The 13235-nt window shown below is 53.7% G+C and overlaps 1 protein-coding gene across 3 annotated transcripts in view; it reads left to right on the forward strand.

The window, feature by feature from the left end:
• PPP2R2C (protein phosphatase 2 regulatory subunit Bgamma) overlaps positions 1 to 13235 on the forward strand; it is a 246517-nt gene that overhangs the window by 182009 nt on the left and 51273 nt on the right. For all 3 annotated transcript variants that reach the window (XM_015137940.3, XM_015137941.3, NM_001261139.1), the window contains 3 exon segments: positions 4905 to 5002; positions 7416 to 7581; positions 10039 to 10151. In XM_015137940.3, the coding sequence (XP_014993426.1) occupies positions 4905 to 5002; positions 7416 to 7581; positions 10039 to 10151 (377 nt within the window).

Consider the following 13235-nt stretch of genomic DNA (forward strand, 5'->3'; position numbering starts at 1 on the left):
ATAGTCTATAGTTATTTGTGAGAGAGTTGCCGCACTAGGGCTACTAGGCTATTACCAGAAGCATTTAGAGCAGGGCCTGGCGGACAGTAAGCACTTAAGAAATGTGAGTTAATGTGGTCAACCACAATGTGGCGCTGTCTCCTCTGGTCAAGGCTAGAGACAACGTGGAGACAGTAAGTACCATGCAGGAGGTGTCAGTACCCTGTGAAGGGCACACAATGGCCTTAAGACTACAGTTGTAGGTTGGGCGCGGTGGCTCATGTCTGCAATCCCAGCACTTTGGGAGGCTGAGGCGGGCAGATCACTTGAGGTCAGGAGTTTGAGACCAGCCTGACCAACATGGTGAAACCCCAACTCTACTAAAAATACAAAAATTAGCCGGGTGTGGTGGCAGGTGTCTGTAATCCCAGCTACTTGGGAGGCTGAGGCACTTGAACCCAGGAGGTGGAGGTTGTAGTGGGCCAAGATTCTGCCACTGCACTCCAGCCTGGGTGACTCTGGAGTGACTCTGGGAGAATCTGTCTCAAAAAAATAAATGAATAAAATAGAAGACTGCAGTTGTAGGAGAGACCACTTAACTGGGGGAGGGGGGAAAGGGGACTATCCAGGAAGGCTTCCTGGAGGAGGTGGTATTGGAGCTGGAAATGTGTCAGATAATCCAAGATGAGAAGATGGACTTTCTTCACAGAGGTGGCTGCCAAAACAATTAATTTTATGGCCTTACTGATGAGAATTTCTGGCATTCAAGGGAGGTAACTTTTCTTAAGGCAAATCCTGAAGACATTTACCTGTAAAAATGAGTAGATGTTAAACATCCACTAGCTCCTTCGTGGGCCAGAGGAAGCAATGCCCTGGCCTGGGCACAAGGGGATCTGAGGTCTGGTGGTAGTTCTGTAGATGTTTGCAGGGGGCAACTGGCGGGACTGGTAGGCGGGACCATCCACAAGTGAGGTTGGGCCCCAGATCCATCGCCACATTGCAGAGCTTGTGGTTGTCAATCCTGTGGCAGCCAAGAGCACAAGTGACCAGGAGCTTTAGTTTCTGTCCTATACATTTTGGTGATTCATTATTCCCGGAGTCCTTGTCTTCTCTTCCTCCCTTACCCTCTCACCTCCTTGTCTCACTTGAACCTCTAATCCTGGGAAGGCGCCACCATAAGCACACTACAGATAATGAAACCAAGGCTCAGAGAACTTGTGTGGCTTACCCAAGACCACACAGCTGAGACTGGAGCCAAGACTCCAGCCAGCACTTCTGTCTGCAAAGAGCTCATGGCGTCGTCTCTCGTGGAGGGAGCCTCTATCTCCTCTGCTGCCAAATGGAAATCACAGTAGTGTCTCCTGCAGGGGCTGGCGTGAGGTTAAAGGAGGTGGCAGATATGAAAATGACAAATAAATTGTAAATTGCCCACAGACATTAGTGTGTGTTGCTTGGCAACCACTCAGCATTTGTGGACCGCATTTGCTTTGGATAGCAATAGTTCTATTGGCATTTTAATTTAATAGCATGGTTATGTTCCCATCATAAAAATAATATACACTATGTGTATGCCCACCCTCATCAAATTATATACATTATGTATGTGTAGTTTTTTTGTATATTGGTTGTACCTCAATATAGCTATTAAAAAATGATGTAACTTCATTACAGAAAATCTAGAAAACATGGACAAGTTGAAAGAGGAGGAAATAGTATTTCATTCCAGCTACCCTAAAGCTACCTCTGTTCACATTTTGGGAAATTCTCTTGCAGCTTTTTTCCCCTCTACACAGTTTCTTTCCTTATTTCACATAGTTATGATCATTGATGTAGATCATTACTAGCATTTTATACTCAATTTTCTATCCCGTTCCTTCCCCCTCAGGGGGTTTTAATGTGAAATAGCAAGAACGAGTGCCCCACTGGGGACCCTAGCTAGCACAGCTGGGGTCAGCACACCTGACCCTGTTCCTGACTCCAGGCCCGGTGGGCGTTTCCGTGTTCCCACAGAGCTGCTTTTCTTGTCTTGTCTTTTTAAGTTTAATGACATGTGCATCTGTCTTGATGGATGGAGGGATATATCCAGCCTGTCATCCCACTTCTAACCACCCTCTCTCACTCTTTTCTGTTGCCTCAAAGCTGGCATTGACTCATGGCTCAGAAGGCCAGTGCAGGCCAGGAGCTGTCCTAAAAGGTCTGGACTGAAAAAAGAAAAGGCGTTTCTTGGATAGATATCTCTGGTGTGGCTAGTGTATACAGGCACCATTTGAAGCCGTGAATTAAGCCTGAGACTCCTGCCCTCGTGGAGTTGACGTTCTGGCCAGGAAGACAGCCAACAGATGATAAAAGCCTTTACAGAAGGAAAAACATCAGATTAGGTTGGGGCGGGAATGGTCAGGGTGTCCTGGATGAGGGTGCTGGGGTGCAGACAGCAATTCCAGCAAGGTGGTCCCAGCTGTGCTCACCAGGAAGGCAGCAGTCGGGCGGAACTGGAAGACTAGGAAGGAGCTGTGCTGGTGCCCACGGGAAAGCCACTGCAGGCTGAGGGAGCAGGTCTTAGGACAGAAGGTGGCCAGGACTTTTGGGAAAGGACAAGGAGCCTGGCATTTGGAGGGGAATAAGCAGGTGGAGAGCAGTAGATGAGGCTGGGGAAGGGGAGGAGGTACCTTTTGCTGAGTTAAAAACACGAGACCCCATGCATACAACAGTAAACGTTTTCATCATCTTGCATCTGCGATTCTGTGGTCTGGGCTTGGCTGGGCTTGCCCAGTTCTGTGGGTCAGCGGGGCCCAGCTGGAGGCTGGGGTATGGGGGCTTCTGCTGCACCCGCTCTTCCTACTCCCCCTCAGGGACCAGTCAGCCAGCCTGCGCAGGTCCTGCTCCTGGCACCGCCAGAGGCGCGGATGGCAACCCCCCAGTACCTAAGCCCCTTTGCATCTCTGCTTGTGGCTTGTCAAATTGCCGTTCTGCAGGCCAAAGCAAAACACAGGGACAAGCCCAGAATCAAGGTGGGGGGCAGAGAACAGGTTACCTGGCCCACGGTGTGAGGTGCGAAGGTTTGGCTCCGGATGCGGCCCACCTGGGCCGCGGGGGATGGGTGCTGCTTTCAGAACACTCAGTGCTTTTCTCTGAGTATACAATGGGAGCCGCTGGAGGGTTTTGAGCAGGGGAGTGCCAGGATCAGTCCTGGGTGTTACCCGCCTCTCTCCTGCCAGTCTGTTGAGGCTACGTCGTAGCCAGGCCAGGGAGAAAGAGCTGTGGCAGTCATCCAGTGAGAGGTGGGAGAGCGGCTGGCATCCTGATATGCTGTGAAGGCTGAGCAGGCAGGATGGGATGCGGGGTGTGTGTGTGTGTGTGTGTGTGTGTGTGTGTGAGAGAGAGAGAGAGAGAGAGAGAGAGAGAGCGCAACTCCAAGACTTGGGCCCGAGCAAGTGAACGATAGAGCTGTCATCACCTGAGACTGGGGAAGCTGCAGAGGGTGAGGTTGAGGAGGGATCAGAATTCAGTTATGGGGACAAATGAAGGGTTTTGAGTAGAGGGACACAGGGATGTCCTGGCTCAGGAGTTCGGCCATCAGGTTGGCTGCCATAGGGAGAACAGAGGCTGGACAGGGAGCCCTGTGGAGCATCCTCTCTGCGGCTGCAGGGAGCAGTGGTCAGATCTGTGGCTTGTTTGAAAGTAGATCCATTTTGCTAAAGGTGGTATCAGAGATTTTAGAGCCTACAGAGTCCAGGCCAGGAGAGCAAAGAACGACAGAGGTCCCATTCACAGCAGCGGGCTATCCCAGGCTCCTACTAGCTGTTGCTGCTTGGGCCTATGGGGATGGTGTTCTAGAACTTTCCATCTTCCAAGACATACTGGAAATGTGGATTTTTATAGGAAATCTTCTACTTTTAAAATATTAGGAATGACTTCAAATGAAAAGTCAGAATCATTTGGGGGCTTCAGGCACACTTGGTGGCGGAGCAGGCCTCAGGCTTCAGGCTGGTGAGCTGTCACCCAGCGGGGGTTCCTCTTCTAGGCCAGGGCCCCGTCCTCCCCTGCTGTCCCCCACTCCCAGGGCTGGCCACCCAGAATGTGCGGGCCCCTCATCTCTGTGACTCTTAGAACCTGAGAATGTTGGTGACAGAAGGGGGTGTTCCCCTCGTTCCCACATGCAAAAAGTGGGGCCTGGAGATGGGGCTGTCATTTTTCTCCAAACACTTGCCCATCCAGGAAGGCCAGCCCTGGGCATCGAAGACTCCAGGTATGGGGGTGACTCCATAAGGAAAGGTTCTTGAGCGACCTGAAGAAACATGGCTGGGATGAAGTGCAGGGAGAGTCAGGGCAGGCAGGGCTGAGCTCCGCTTCTGCGAGCACAGATGAGAGAGCGATCCCGGAGGCCTGCCTGGAGGTGGGGCCACAGAGCAGGAGTCTGAAGGAGAGGGCGTAATTCACCTCTGTCCTACTGTGTGGGAAGCCCTGAGTGGGACCCTAGCAGAGGGTTGCCTTGCTTGTCTACGGAGATATTGGGAGGGGCTTCCCTGACCCAGGTTGCTGGAACACACGGGCCTGGGTGGCGGGGGTGGGGGTGGGGGAGTTCAAGACAGGAGGACGAGGCTGCATCCAGGTGGTTTCAGATACCACCATGAGTCCCAGAGTGTCCAGTTACTATAAAGTCTGCCGGCCACTGCGGTCACCCCAGGCCTGTGCCAAGTCCCGAGAGCTCTGCCCCGCAGCCAGTGTAGAGGGAAGAGGAGGGCAGGAGGGGACAGGTTAGTGGCCCCTCGCCAGTGCTCCTGACCCCTCGGGCTCCCTGCTGCCTCCTGCCCAGGGCTGTGGGGCTTCTGGGAGCGGGGAGCTCACTATTGCTGTGGTACTGTTGAGCACCCGGGAGAGGCGGGCTCTGACAGCCACCCCTTCCTGTCTTGCTGTTCCCCTCCCAGCTGACATCATTTCTACCGTTGAGTTCAACCACACGGGAGAGCTGCTGGCCACAGGTGACAAGGGCGGCCGGGTCGTCATCTTCCAGCGGGAACCAGAGGTGCGAAGCCCTGGGTCTGGTGGGAGGTGGGAGGAGTGGGGAGCAGAGTCAGGTGGGAGGTGGGCATGGTGGGAGGAGGATAAGGATAAGGGGGATAAGGGGTGGTGTGGCGAGAGGTGGTAGGGGACTATACTCCAACCCAAAGGAGGGCTTTTAACTGACAGGAGGTGTGGGGCGTCCTGTCTGGATCGCATCTCCCAGGGGCATGGATTCCAGGGGTGGGAATGGGATGCTCTGGAATGCCGAAGGGGGAGTGGCGGGCGGTGGTGGGGGGAGTGCACCTGGTGGGCTGGCAAAGCCGGGTTCTGAGCCCCCTGCCCTCAGCCAATGTTTGCGGAGAGCTCCCTGCGTCCCACGCTCTGTCCTAGACCCTGGACGAATGGTCAGGACGCGGCACAGCCAGCTGCTGCCCCAGCTTGTGCCTTCAGTGAAACCTTCCTCTGCCTGGGTGACCTGCGTTGTCCTGGCCAGACTGGGGAGTGGGAGGACTCCACTCTCGCCCAGCTGTCACAGCCCTCAGGCTGGGCTAGGTGGTTTTTGCTCAGGCCTGGGCCCTTGTCCTCACCCCTGTCCTCACCCCCACCCCCGGAGGCTTGTTGTCCAGCAGAACTCTCGGTAAGACAGCAGTGGCCTGGACAACCTGCCCAGGACCACATTTCTGGAACACTGAAAGAGCCTTGGGACAAAAGCCCATTTACTGAGAACACTTGCTAAGTATTCTGGAGTTGCTTCTCGTTTACTCTGCGCTGCTCACCTCCGAGGGTCAGATCCACACTCCTGTGACAGATGCGGAAACTCAGAGAAGCCACCCCGCTAGTGAACAGCAGACCAGGGATGGAAGCCCGGCTGCCCGACGCCAGGACAGTGGCCAGCAACATCACACACCACCCAGCCTCAGAGAGGGGCGTCTCCCCCAGCAAACATGGACTGTGCCTGGAATTAGCTGCAGAAGACATCCAGGAAACCAAGGAGGAGGGAGGAGGGGATGGAGCAGGAGAGGAGGGGGAGGGGAGGAGGAGAAGAGGAGGTGGAGAAGGGGAGGTAGGAGGGAGGGGAGGAAGCGGGGGCGAAAAGAGGACCTGCAGAATCATCTCTCCCTCCATTCACTCCTGAGCATGGCCCATGAGCTGAGGCTCCTTGAATCTGACTTTATCTTGGTGGCTTACATAACCCTCCTCACGGTGACCCTGTGGGTGCAGTGCAGTGCAGCTATTCCCCTCATTTTACAGATGAGCCCGGAGTGCAGTGGGTTAAAATAGTTTACAAGGGGCACATCCTAGCTGCAAATCAGTTCCTCAAACACAGCACTCTGCCAGCACCTATGGGCTTCACCAGATGCACCAGGTGTCCCACCAGGCACGGCGAAGCTCAGCCTTCTTTTTGCCAAGCTGCAGAAAGAGATTCGATTGGTTGATGCGATTTTCTCCATTTTGAATTTTTCTCCCTTAGTGTTTTCTTCCTTCTGGTCCCACTGACCTTTGTCATCACGAGTGCTCGTGGGAAGCGAAGTGAATTGGAGGCAAAAATATTGGAGAACTTTGAAGCTTTTCAAAAGCAAGACAGGGACAGAAATATAAAAATAAATACTTAAAAAAAATTAACCAGGAAGTCTTGAATCATTCTGGGCTGGTTGGGGTTTCATGTTGTCGTATGAACTTGAACTCTCTCCTGGGAACGTGGTCCCTGGCGCACACAGTGGACTCATCACCTGACTATTTTGGGAGCCCCATAGTGAAGGGGTCTTTATTAGGAAGAGCTCTGTTCCCTAAACCAGGCCGAGCACTGCTGAGGAAAGCCAGGGACAGATTCTAATCCAGGTCTGACATTGCCAGACATTCTGTCCCAATGTTAAAGTCTGCTCCTATATTCATTTATTCCTCAAGTTAGGCCTGAGTTGGACACGTGGAATTGAGGAGCAGGTCAGGGCCCGAGACACGAGGGTGGCCAGAGCCTCGGCCTTGGCATCAGGCAGGCCTCAGCAGAGGGGTGCTGGCTGGTGAGTGGCCTCATGGCTCTGGGAAGTCACTTCCCCTCTGAGTCTCTGTTTGCTGGTCTGTGAAATGGGGAGAGTCATGGTGCTCAAGCAGAGGAGACCTGGAGGGTAGAATGCGATGGTGCGGGGACGACTTAGCGGGGTGTCCAGCATGTAGCAGGTGCCGGGGAACATTCGCATTAGCAAGTGAGCTGGCTCGAGTGTGCATGCTCATGGGATCGCGCAGGAGCAGGGCTTGTCCCTGGCACACTGCGAGTCATGGGCCGCTTAAACTGCAGAGAGTTTCATTTGACCCTCGAATTGGATCCCTGGCACGGCTGGGCGCCTGGTCCCACGGCCGGCCCTGCTGGGTCCCCGGAGGTCCTAGCCATCGCCCTGCGGGTCACGGTGCTCAGGCCCCTTCTCTGGGTTTCCCTGCAGAGTAAAAATGCGCCCCACAGCCAGGGCGAGTACGACGTCTACAGCACTTTCCAGAGCCATGAGCCAGAGTTTGACTATCTCAAGAGCTTGGAGATAGAGGAGAAGATCAACAAGATCAAGTGGCTCCCGCAGCAGAACGCCGCCCACTCACTCCTGTCCACCAACGGTGAGGCGCCGCCCGGCCTCACATGCAGGGGCACGGGCTGTAGATGTTTCTACCAAATGCTGGTTTGTATTTCGCTTATATTGTGAGCGTTTTTCTGTGTCTTCAGAACTCCTAGAAAATAATATTTTGAGCAGCATGTAAATCCCATGAGTGAGGATGCCAGACCCCTTCAGACGCTCCCCATGGCTGGACACGGGGCTGCCCCCCACTGTGAAAAGAGCCATCCGGGCCATCTTTATAGGCCTTTGCTTTGGGATGAGGGAGTGTGATGGACAAGGATGCAGGTCGCAGATACAGAGGACACTTGACACAAAGCGAACCCCTCCTCCCCATGCCGAATCCAGACCCCCAAACTGGGGCTGTCACCACGGCCCTTGGGGGCAGTGGGAGCAGCCTTGGTTTAGGACCCTGGCTGGCCTCTTAATCTTCCTGCCTCAGGGAGGAGCATGTGCCTCTCAGGCTCTGGGGACTGGCCCGATGCCTGCTTCCCAGGCTGCACTCTGAGGAAGCGGCAAGGGCTGTCCTGCTTGGCTCACCGTGGGCCTGGGTCCCCCACTCATGCCCCCCGCCCATCCTCCTTCACCTGGGCCCCCTGCTGACCCAGGCAGCCTGGGGTCGGGTAGGATACACCTGGATTCTATTCTTTTCTATTCTTTTCTTTTCTTTCTTTTTCTTTTTCTTTCTTTCTTTTATTTTCTTTTTCTTTTTTCTTTCTTTTTTTTTTTTTGAGAGACAGAGTCTCGCTCTGTCACCCAGGCTGGGGTAGAGTGGCATGATCTCTGCTCACGGCAACCTCTGCCTCTCGGGTTCAAGCGATTATCCTGCCTCAGCCTCCCAAGTAGCTGGGATTACAGGTATCCACCACCATGCCCAACTAATTTTTGTATTTTTTAGTAGAGATGGAGTTTCACTGTATGTTGGCCAGGTGGATCTCAAACTCCTGACCTCAGCTGGTCCGCCTGCCTCAGCCTCCCAAAGGGCTTGGATTACAGGCATGAGACACTGTGCCCAGCCAGGACACACCTGGATTCTGTCCCCGCCCTCCCTCCCTTAGGCAATGGCCTTGCTTTCCTGAGCCTCAGCAGGGTGGACACAGCTCCCTTCTGGGGTCCGTGAAATGGTGCCCACTCAACCCCCTGAGAATAGTAACTGCTGCACAAGCACCAGCCAGGCTTCGAGGTGCTGTCCCCACGCCTTCCCCGAGGACGTCCAAGCTCCTCAGCGGGGCCTCCGATGCTTTCCTGAACCTGACTAGGCTCAGTTCCTGCCAGCCCACCTGTGCCTGAAGGCTGTCCTCACCCTGCACCTGGCCAAGTCCCTCCTCAATCCATAAGCCTTGATGAGTGCCAGCCTTTTCTGACCTCTCTGCTGAGCCAGGCATTCCTCCTGTGATACCTTGGCTCCTCTTAACTCAGGCTCACCCCCGCTCTGGGCACCTGCTGTTCTGATGGTGTTCTCCCACCAGGCACCCCAAAGGCAGGGTCTGTGTCCCGTAAGGGGCCCTGCCCAGCAAATCTGTCACCTGAGCCAGCAGGGCATGAGAGGTCCTCCTGAAGGGCAGGCCCCAGGGGACAGGAGCCTCGGGTGAGTGCTAAGCCCCATGCAACTGCCCCTTTTAAAAATATTTAAGAGGGACGTGCCAGGCTGGTGTGGTGGCTCATGCCTGTAATCTCAGCACTTTGGGAGGCCGAGATGGATAGATTACTTGAGCCCAGGAGTTTGAGACCAGCCTGGGCAATGTGGCGAGACTCTATCTCTCCAAAAAAATAAAACTATTAGCCAGGTGAGGTGGTGAGAGCCTGTAGTCCCAGCTACTCAGGATGCTGAGATGGAAGGATCGTCTGAGACCGGGAAAGTCAAGGCTGCAGTGAGCTAAGATGGTGCCACTGCACTCCATCCTGGGTGATTTGAGTGAGACCCTGTCTCAAAAGAAAAGAAAAACAAAAAAAGACATGCCACTTTCTTCCTGCCTCTCTGGAGAAACGGTCATCTTTCAGCACTCCCTACACGCCCCTCCCCTCGAAGCTTCCCAGCCTGGTGTTGAATCCCGGCTTCACTCTTTCCTAATGGCAGGGCCTTGGGTACCTTCCAAATGCTCCGCTGACACCAATTCTCTTCCCAGTTCATTCTCATCAGATGGTGCCATTTATTTCAACTCCTGTATTAGTCAGCGTTCTCCAGAGAAAAAGAATCAGTAGGGTATGAGAGTGGGAAAGAGAAAGGGGGATTTATTTTAAGGAAGTGGCTTACGTGACTGTGGAGGCTGGCCGGTCTGAAATCTGCAGGGAGGCCAAAGGCTGGAGGCCTCGAGGCAGAGCTGCAGTTCTGGTCCAAAGCCGTCTGTTGGCAGAACCTCTTCCTCCCCTGGGAGGTGCCTCATGACCTCCTAAAGTGGATCTTCTCTTCCATCCGTCTGGTTAATTATGTGACTTGTTTTATTTTGTTCTGTTTTTAAAGATAAAACTATCAAATTATGGAAGATTACCGAACGAGATAAAAGGCCCGAAGGATACAACCTGAAGGATGAAGAGGGGAAACTTAAGGACCTGTCCACGGTGACATCACTGCAGGTGAGCTCTGGCGAGGAGGAAGCAGGCACACGCCTCTTTATTACACCTGAGGATTTTAGGGCTCTAAAAGCCTTCTGAGATTTGAGCCAGAGTCAGGTGCAGACTGTGGCTGGGCTGCTGGCTGCTGGGCAGCCACGGGCATCTCCCTGCCCCTTGCCTCAGTTTCCTCACCAGCAGCATAGAGATGACCACGTTTCTTCTAGGCATTTTGTGAGCATGCAGGGATGGTGCATGGCTATAACGTGTTTTTCACCTGCAACTGAGGGTGGAGAGCAAGGCGGATAATCTCTTGTTATAAGAAGGGGGAAACTGAGGCCCAGAGAGAGACAGTGACTCACCTGAAACTGCTCAACTGAGTGAGTAGGCAGAGGCAGAAGGAGAATGGGTTAGCAGAGCTTTGTGGCTCCTGAGTCCTTTACTGAGGGCAGAGGGACGCCTGGACCATGTGAGGCCTGCAGCATCTACAAAGGCCTGAAACAGACATACCTGAAACAGACACCACGTGCCCAACATCCAGTGAGCTGCAGAAATATAAAGCGGTAGTCAATGCTCTTCCTGAGAAGAAGAAATAAATGTTTAAATACATTGGCTTAAATGACCGGCAAATTGCACAAATAAATTCTGAGGAAGTGGGCAGCCAATTAGCTTCGATGTGGAGTAATGAGGGTGATGGTGCCCCCTGCCCCACCCCCAGTCCCAAGAAAGGTTATGAGGGTTTCATATAGAGGGAGGGATACAGCGATCACATCTTGATCGCCCTGGTGTTTGGGGCAGAGCCAGTGGCCTTCATAAAAATCCTGTTTATGTCGCTCCCAGTGTTGGAGGTTTTTCTCTGTAAGTCACACACATCCCAAGACACTTGACTGTCACTGAGAACGTGGGTGCCCTGGTCTGTCCTCATCCTGCCTCTCACCTTGTTTGCTTCCGATTTCACCCACGCCATGCCAACCCTGCACAGCGTTCTACCCACCCTGTGCAGTTCACACTGGAGGCAGCTGTTGTTTACTGAGGAGCTGCTCCACACTAGACCCTGGGCTAGCCCTTGGGGCCCTAGAGGTGTGCAAGGTTCAACTCGGTACCTGTCCCCAAAGTGTCCCCAGCCCCCAAGGAAACAGACGTGGAATCATCATCACACTGGCGGTCAGTGCTGTGACAGAGGGACACAGAGAGGCCGTGGGCACCCCAGGAGGCCTTTCTTTACTTGGTCAATTTGGTGAACTCCCATACATCCTATCAAACCCTGCCGGCCTTCACCTCCGTAAAGCCTTTCTGCACAGGCCAGATGAAAAGTGTGATCTTTCCTGCATCCACTCTTGCCTTTTGCATCCAACACTGTCCGTCCTTAGTATCTGTATCTTCCTTGCCCCTCACCTTGACTAGACTGCGGCTTCTGTGGAGGCAGCATGCTTTACTCATGAAAACCCCAAACCTTAGGGAAGGTTTTCTTTCCTCTCTTCCTCCCTTTACTAAAAAACTGGCTTTGAGATCTGGTTTGGTGGATGGCAGCAAATGGCTGGAGCACTGGGCAAATTGGGTCCCAAGGCTGCCTGGAGAAAACAGAAAGCAACGTTGCCAAAAGGAAGGGGAAGGCAGATTGAGATGCCAAGACTTTGCTGGGCCATTGATGCTCTGCCCTCCTCCAGAGCTGCTGGACTCCCTGTCTCTCCTGAGAGTCCAGGGATCCCCACGGTGGGCAGTGGCTGCACCCTGAAGGAAGGGAAGGTTAGCAGCTTACCTAAAATATCTGACACAGGAATACATGCAGGGAGGATGCCTTGGAGGAGTCCAGACATATTAACACCAACTCCCAGGCACACAACCTAGAAGCAAAGACACAGAGGCAGCAACGCAAAAACCACCTAGATCCAGGCTGGCACTCACACCGGTGCTGCACACACACACACACACGCACACACATGCACATACACGTATACTCTTTCATGCATGCACACTTATATGCACACACTCATACATGCACTCTCAGCCATGCACACTCCCACACACACACACGCTGGGTGCCCTGGTGTGTGGGAAAATTTAATGTGGGCTGCAGAGTTGCCTCTGCTCCAAAGGAGCTCAGTGCTTGTCACTCTGACTGCAGCACCGAGGCTGTCACCTCCCATCTCAGCTGTTCCCTGAGAGCTCAGGGACACAGCCCATTCATTCATTCACTCACACATTCACTCATTCACTGGAGAGCCTCTCTGCTAGGCCTTGGACTGAGTGCCAGAGAGATGGAGAGATAAGCAAGAGGTGACGCCTCGCTAGCTAGGAAAGCTGATGGGACCAGATGACAGCCTCAGGGTTGGTCAGGGCTATGCGAGGGACCCTCGGGGCTGTGAAAGTCCAATGTCTGATGCCATGGCAAGGACCCTCACACCAGCCATCTGAGATGAAAGTTCGTATGAGTCAGGCTAATTCCACTGCTGTAACAAAACAACCCCATCAGTCCAGGGCTGAGCTTGGAAATGCATTTCTCACTATGGGAAGGTTCAGTGTGGGTGTGCTGGTTGGGATACAGTTCTCTTGCAGGCTCCTTCCATCCCCATCCCGTGAGTCTCAGTCCCTAAGGCTTGGGTCCTCACCTTCCACCATGGGGAGTTGCTCCCGCTGCTTAACTGTATCAGGGCCAGGCATCACTTTGCGCACATCCCATTGGTCAGAACTAGTCACATGACCATGCCTGGGCACAAAGCCTGCTGGGAAATGTAGTCCACATGTAGACAGCTGTTTCCCAGTGACAGCACTGCGTTGCAGGAGGGAGGTGAGGAGGCTTGGTAGACAATTGGCTGGCTCTGCCACATTATCTTTCCATTTCATTTTGGAGTTAAGGAAATTGGGGTATAGGAGGGTTCAGACACTTATTCACAGACCCACAGCGGGTAAGCTTTCATGCCTCTCATGCAGGGCTGGTGGGTGGCAGGCATTTGTCATCTGTCACTGCCTATTTCAGACCACAGAGGATCAGGATGGACGCCCACCCCTGTGTTCCAGCCTCCAGTTTGGATCACGTGCCCACGGCGTGCTATGTCCTCATGCTGCTGCCTAGCCTTCACCTCCTCCCTGCCTCCCCATCCTCTGCAG

Source organism: Macaca mulatta, chromosome 5 (assembly GCF_049350105.2).
Source record: "Macaca mulatta isolate MMU2019108-1 chromosome 5, T2T-MMU8v2.0, whole genome shotgun sequence".
Taxonomy (NCBI): Eukaryota; Metazoa; Chordata; class Mammalia; order Primates; family Cercopithecidae; genus Macaca; species Macaca mulatta.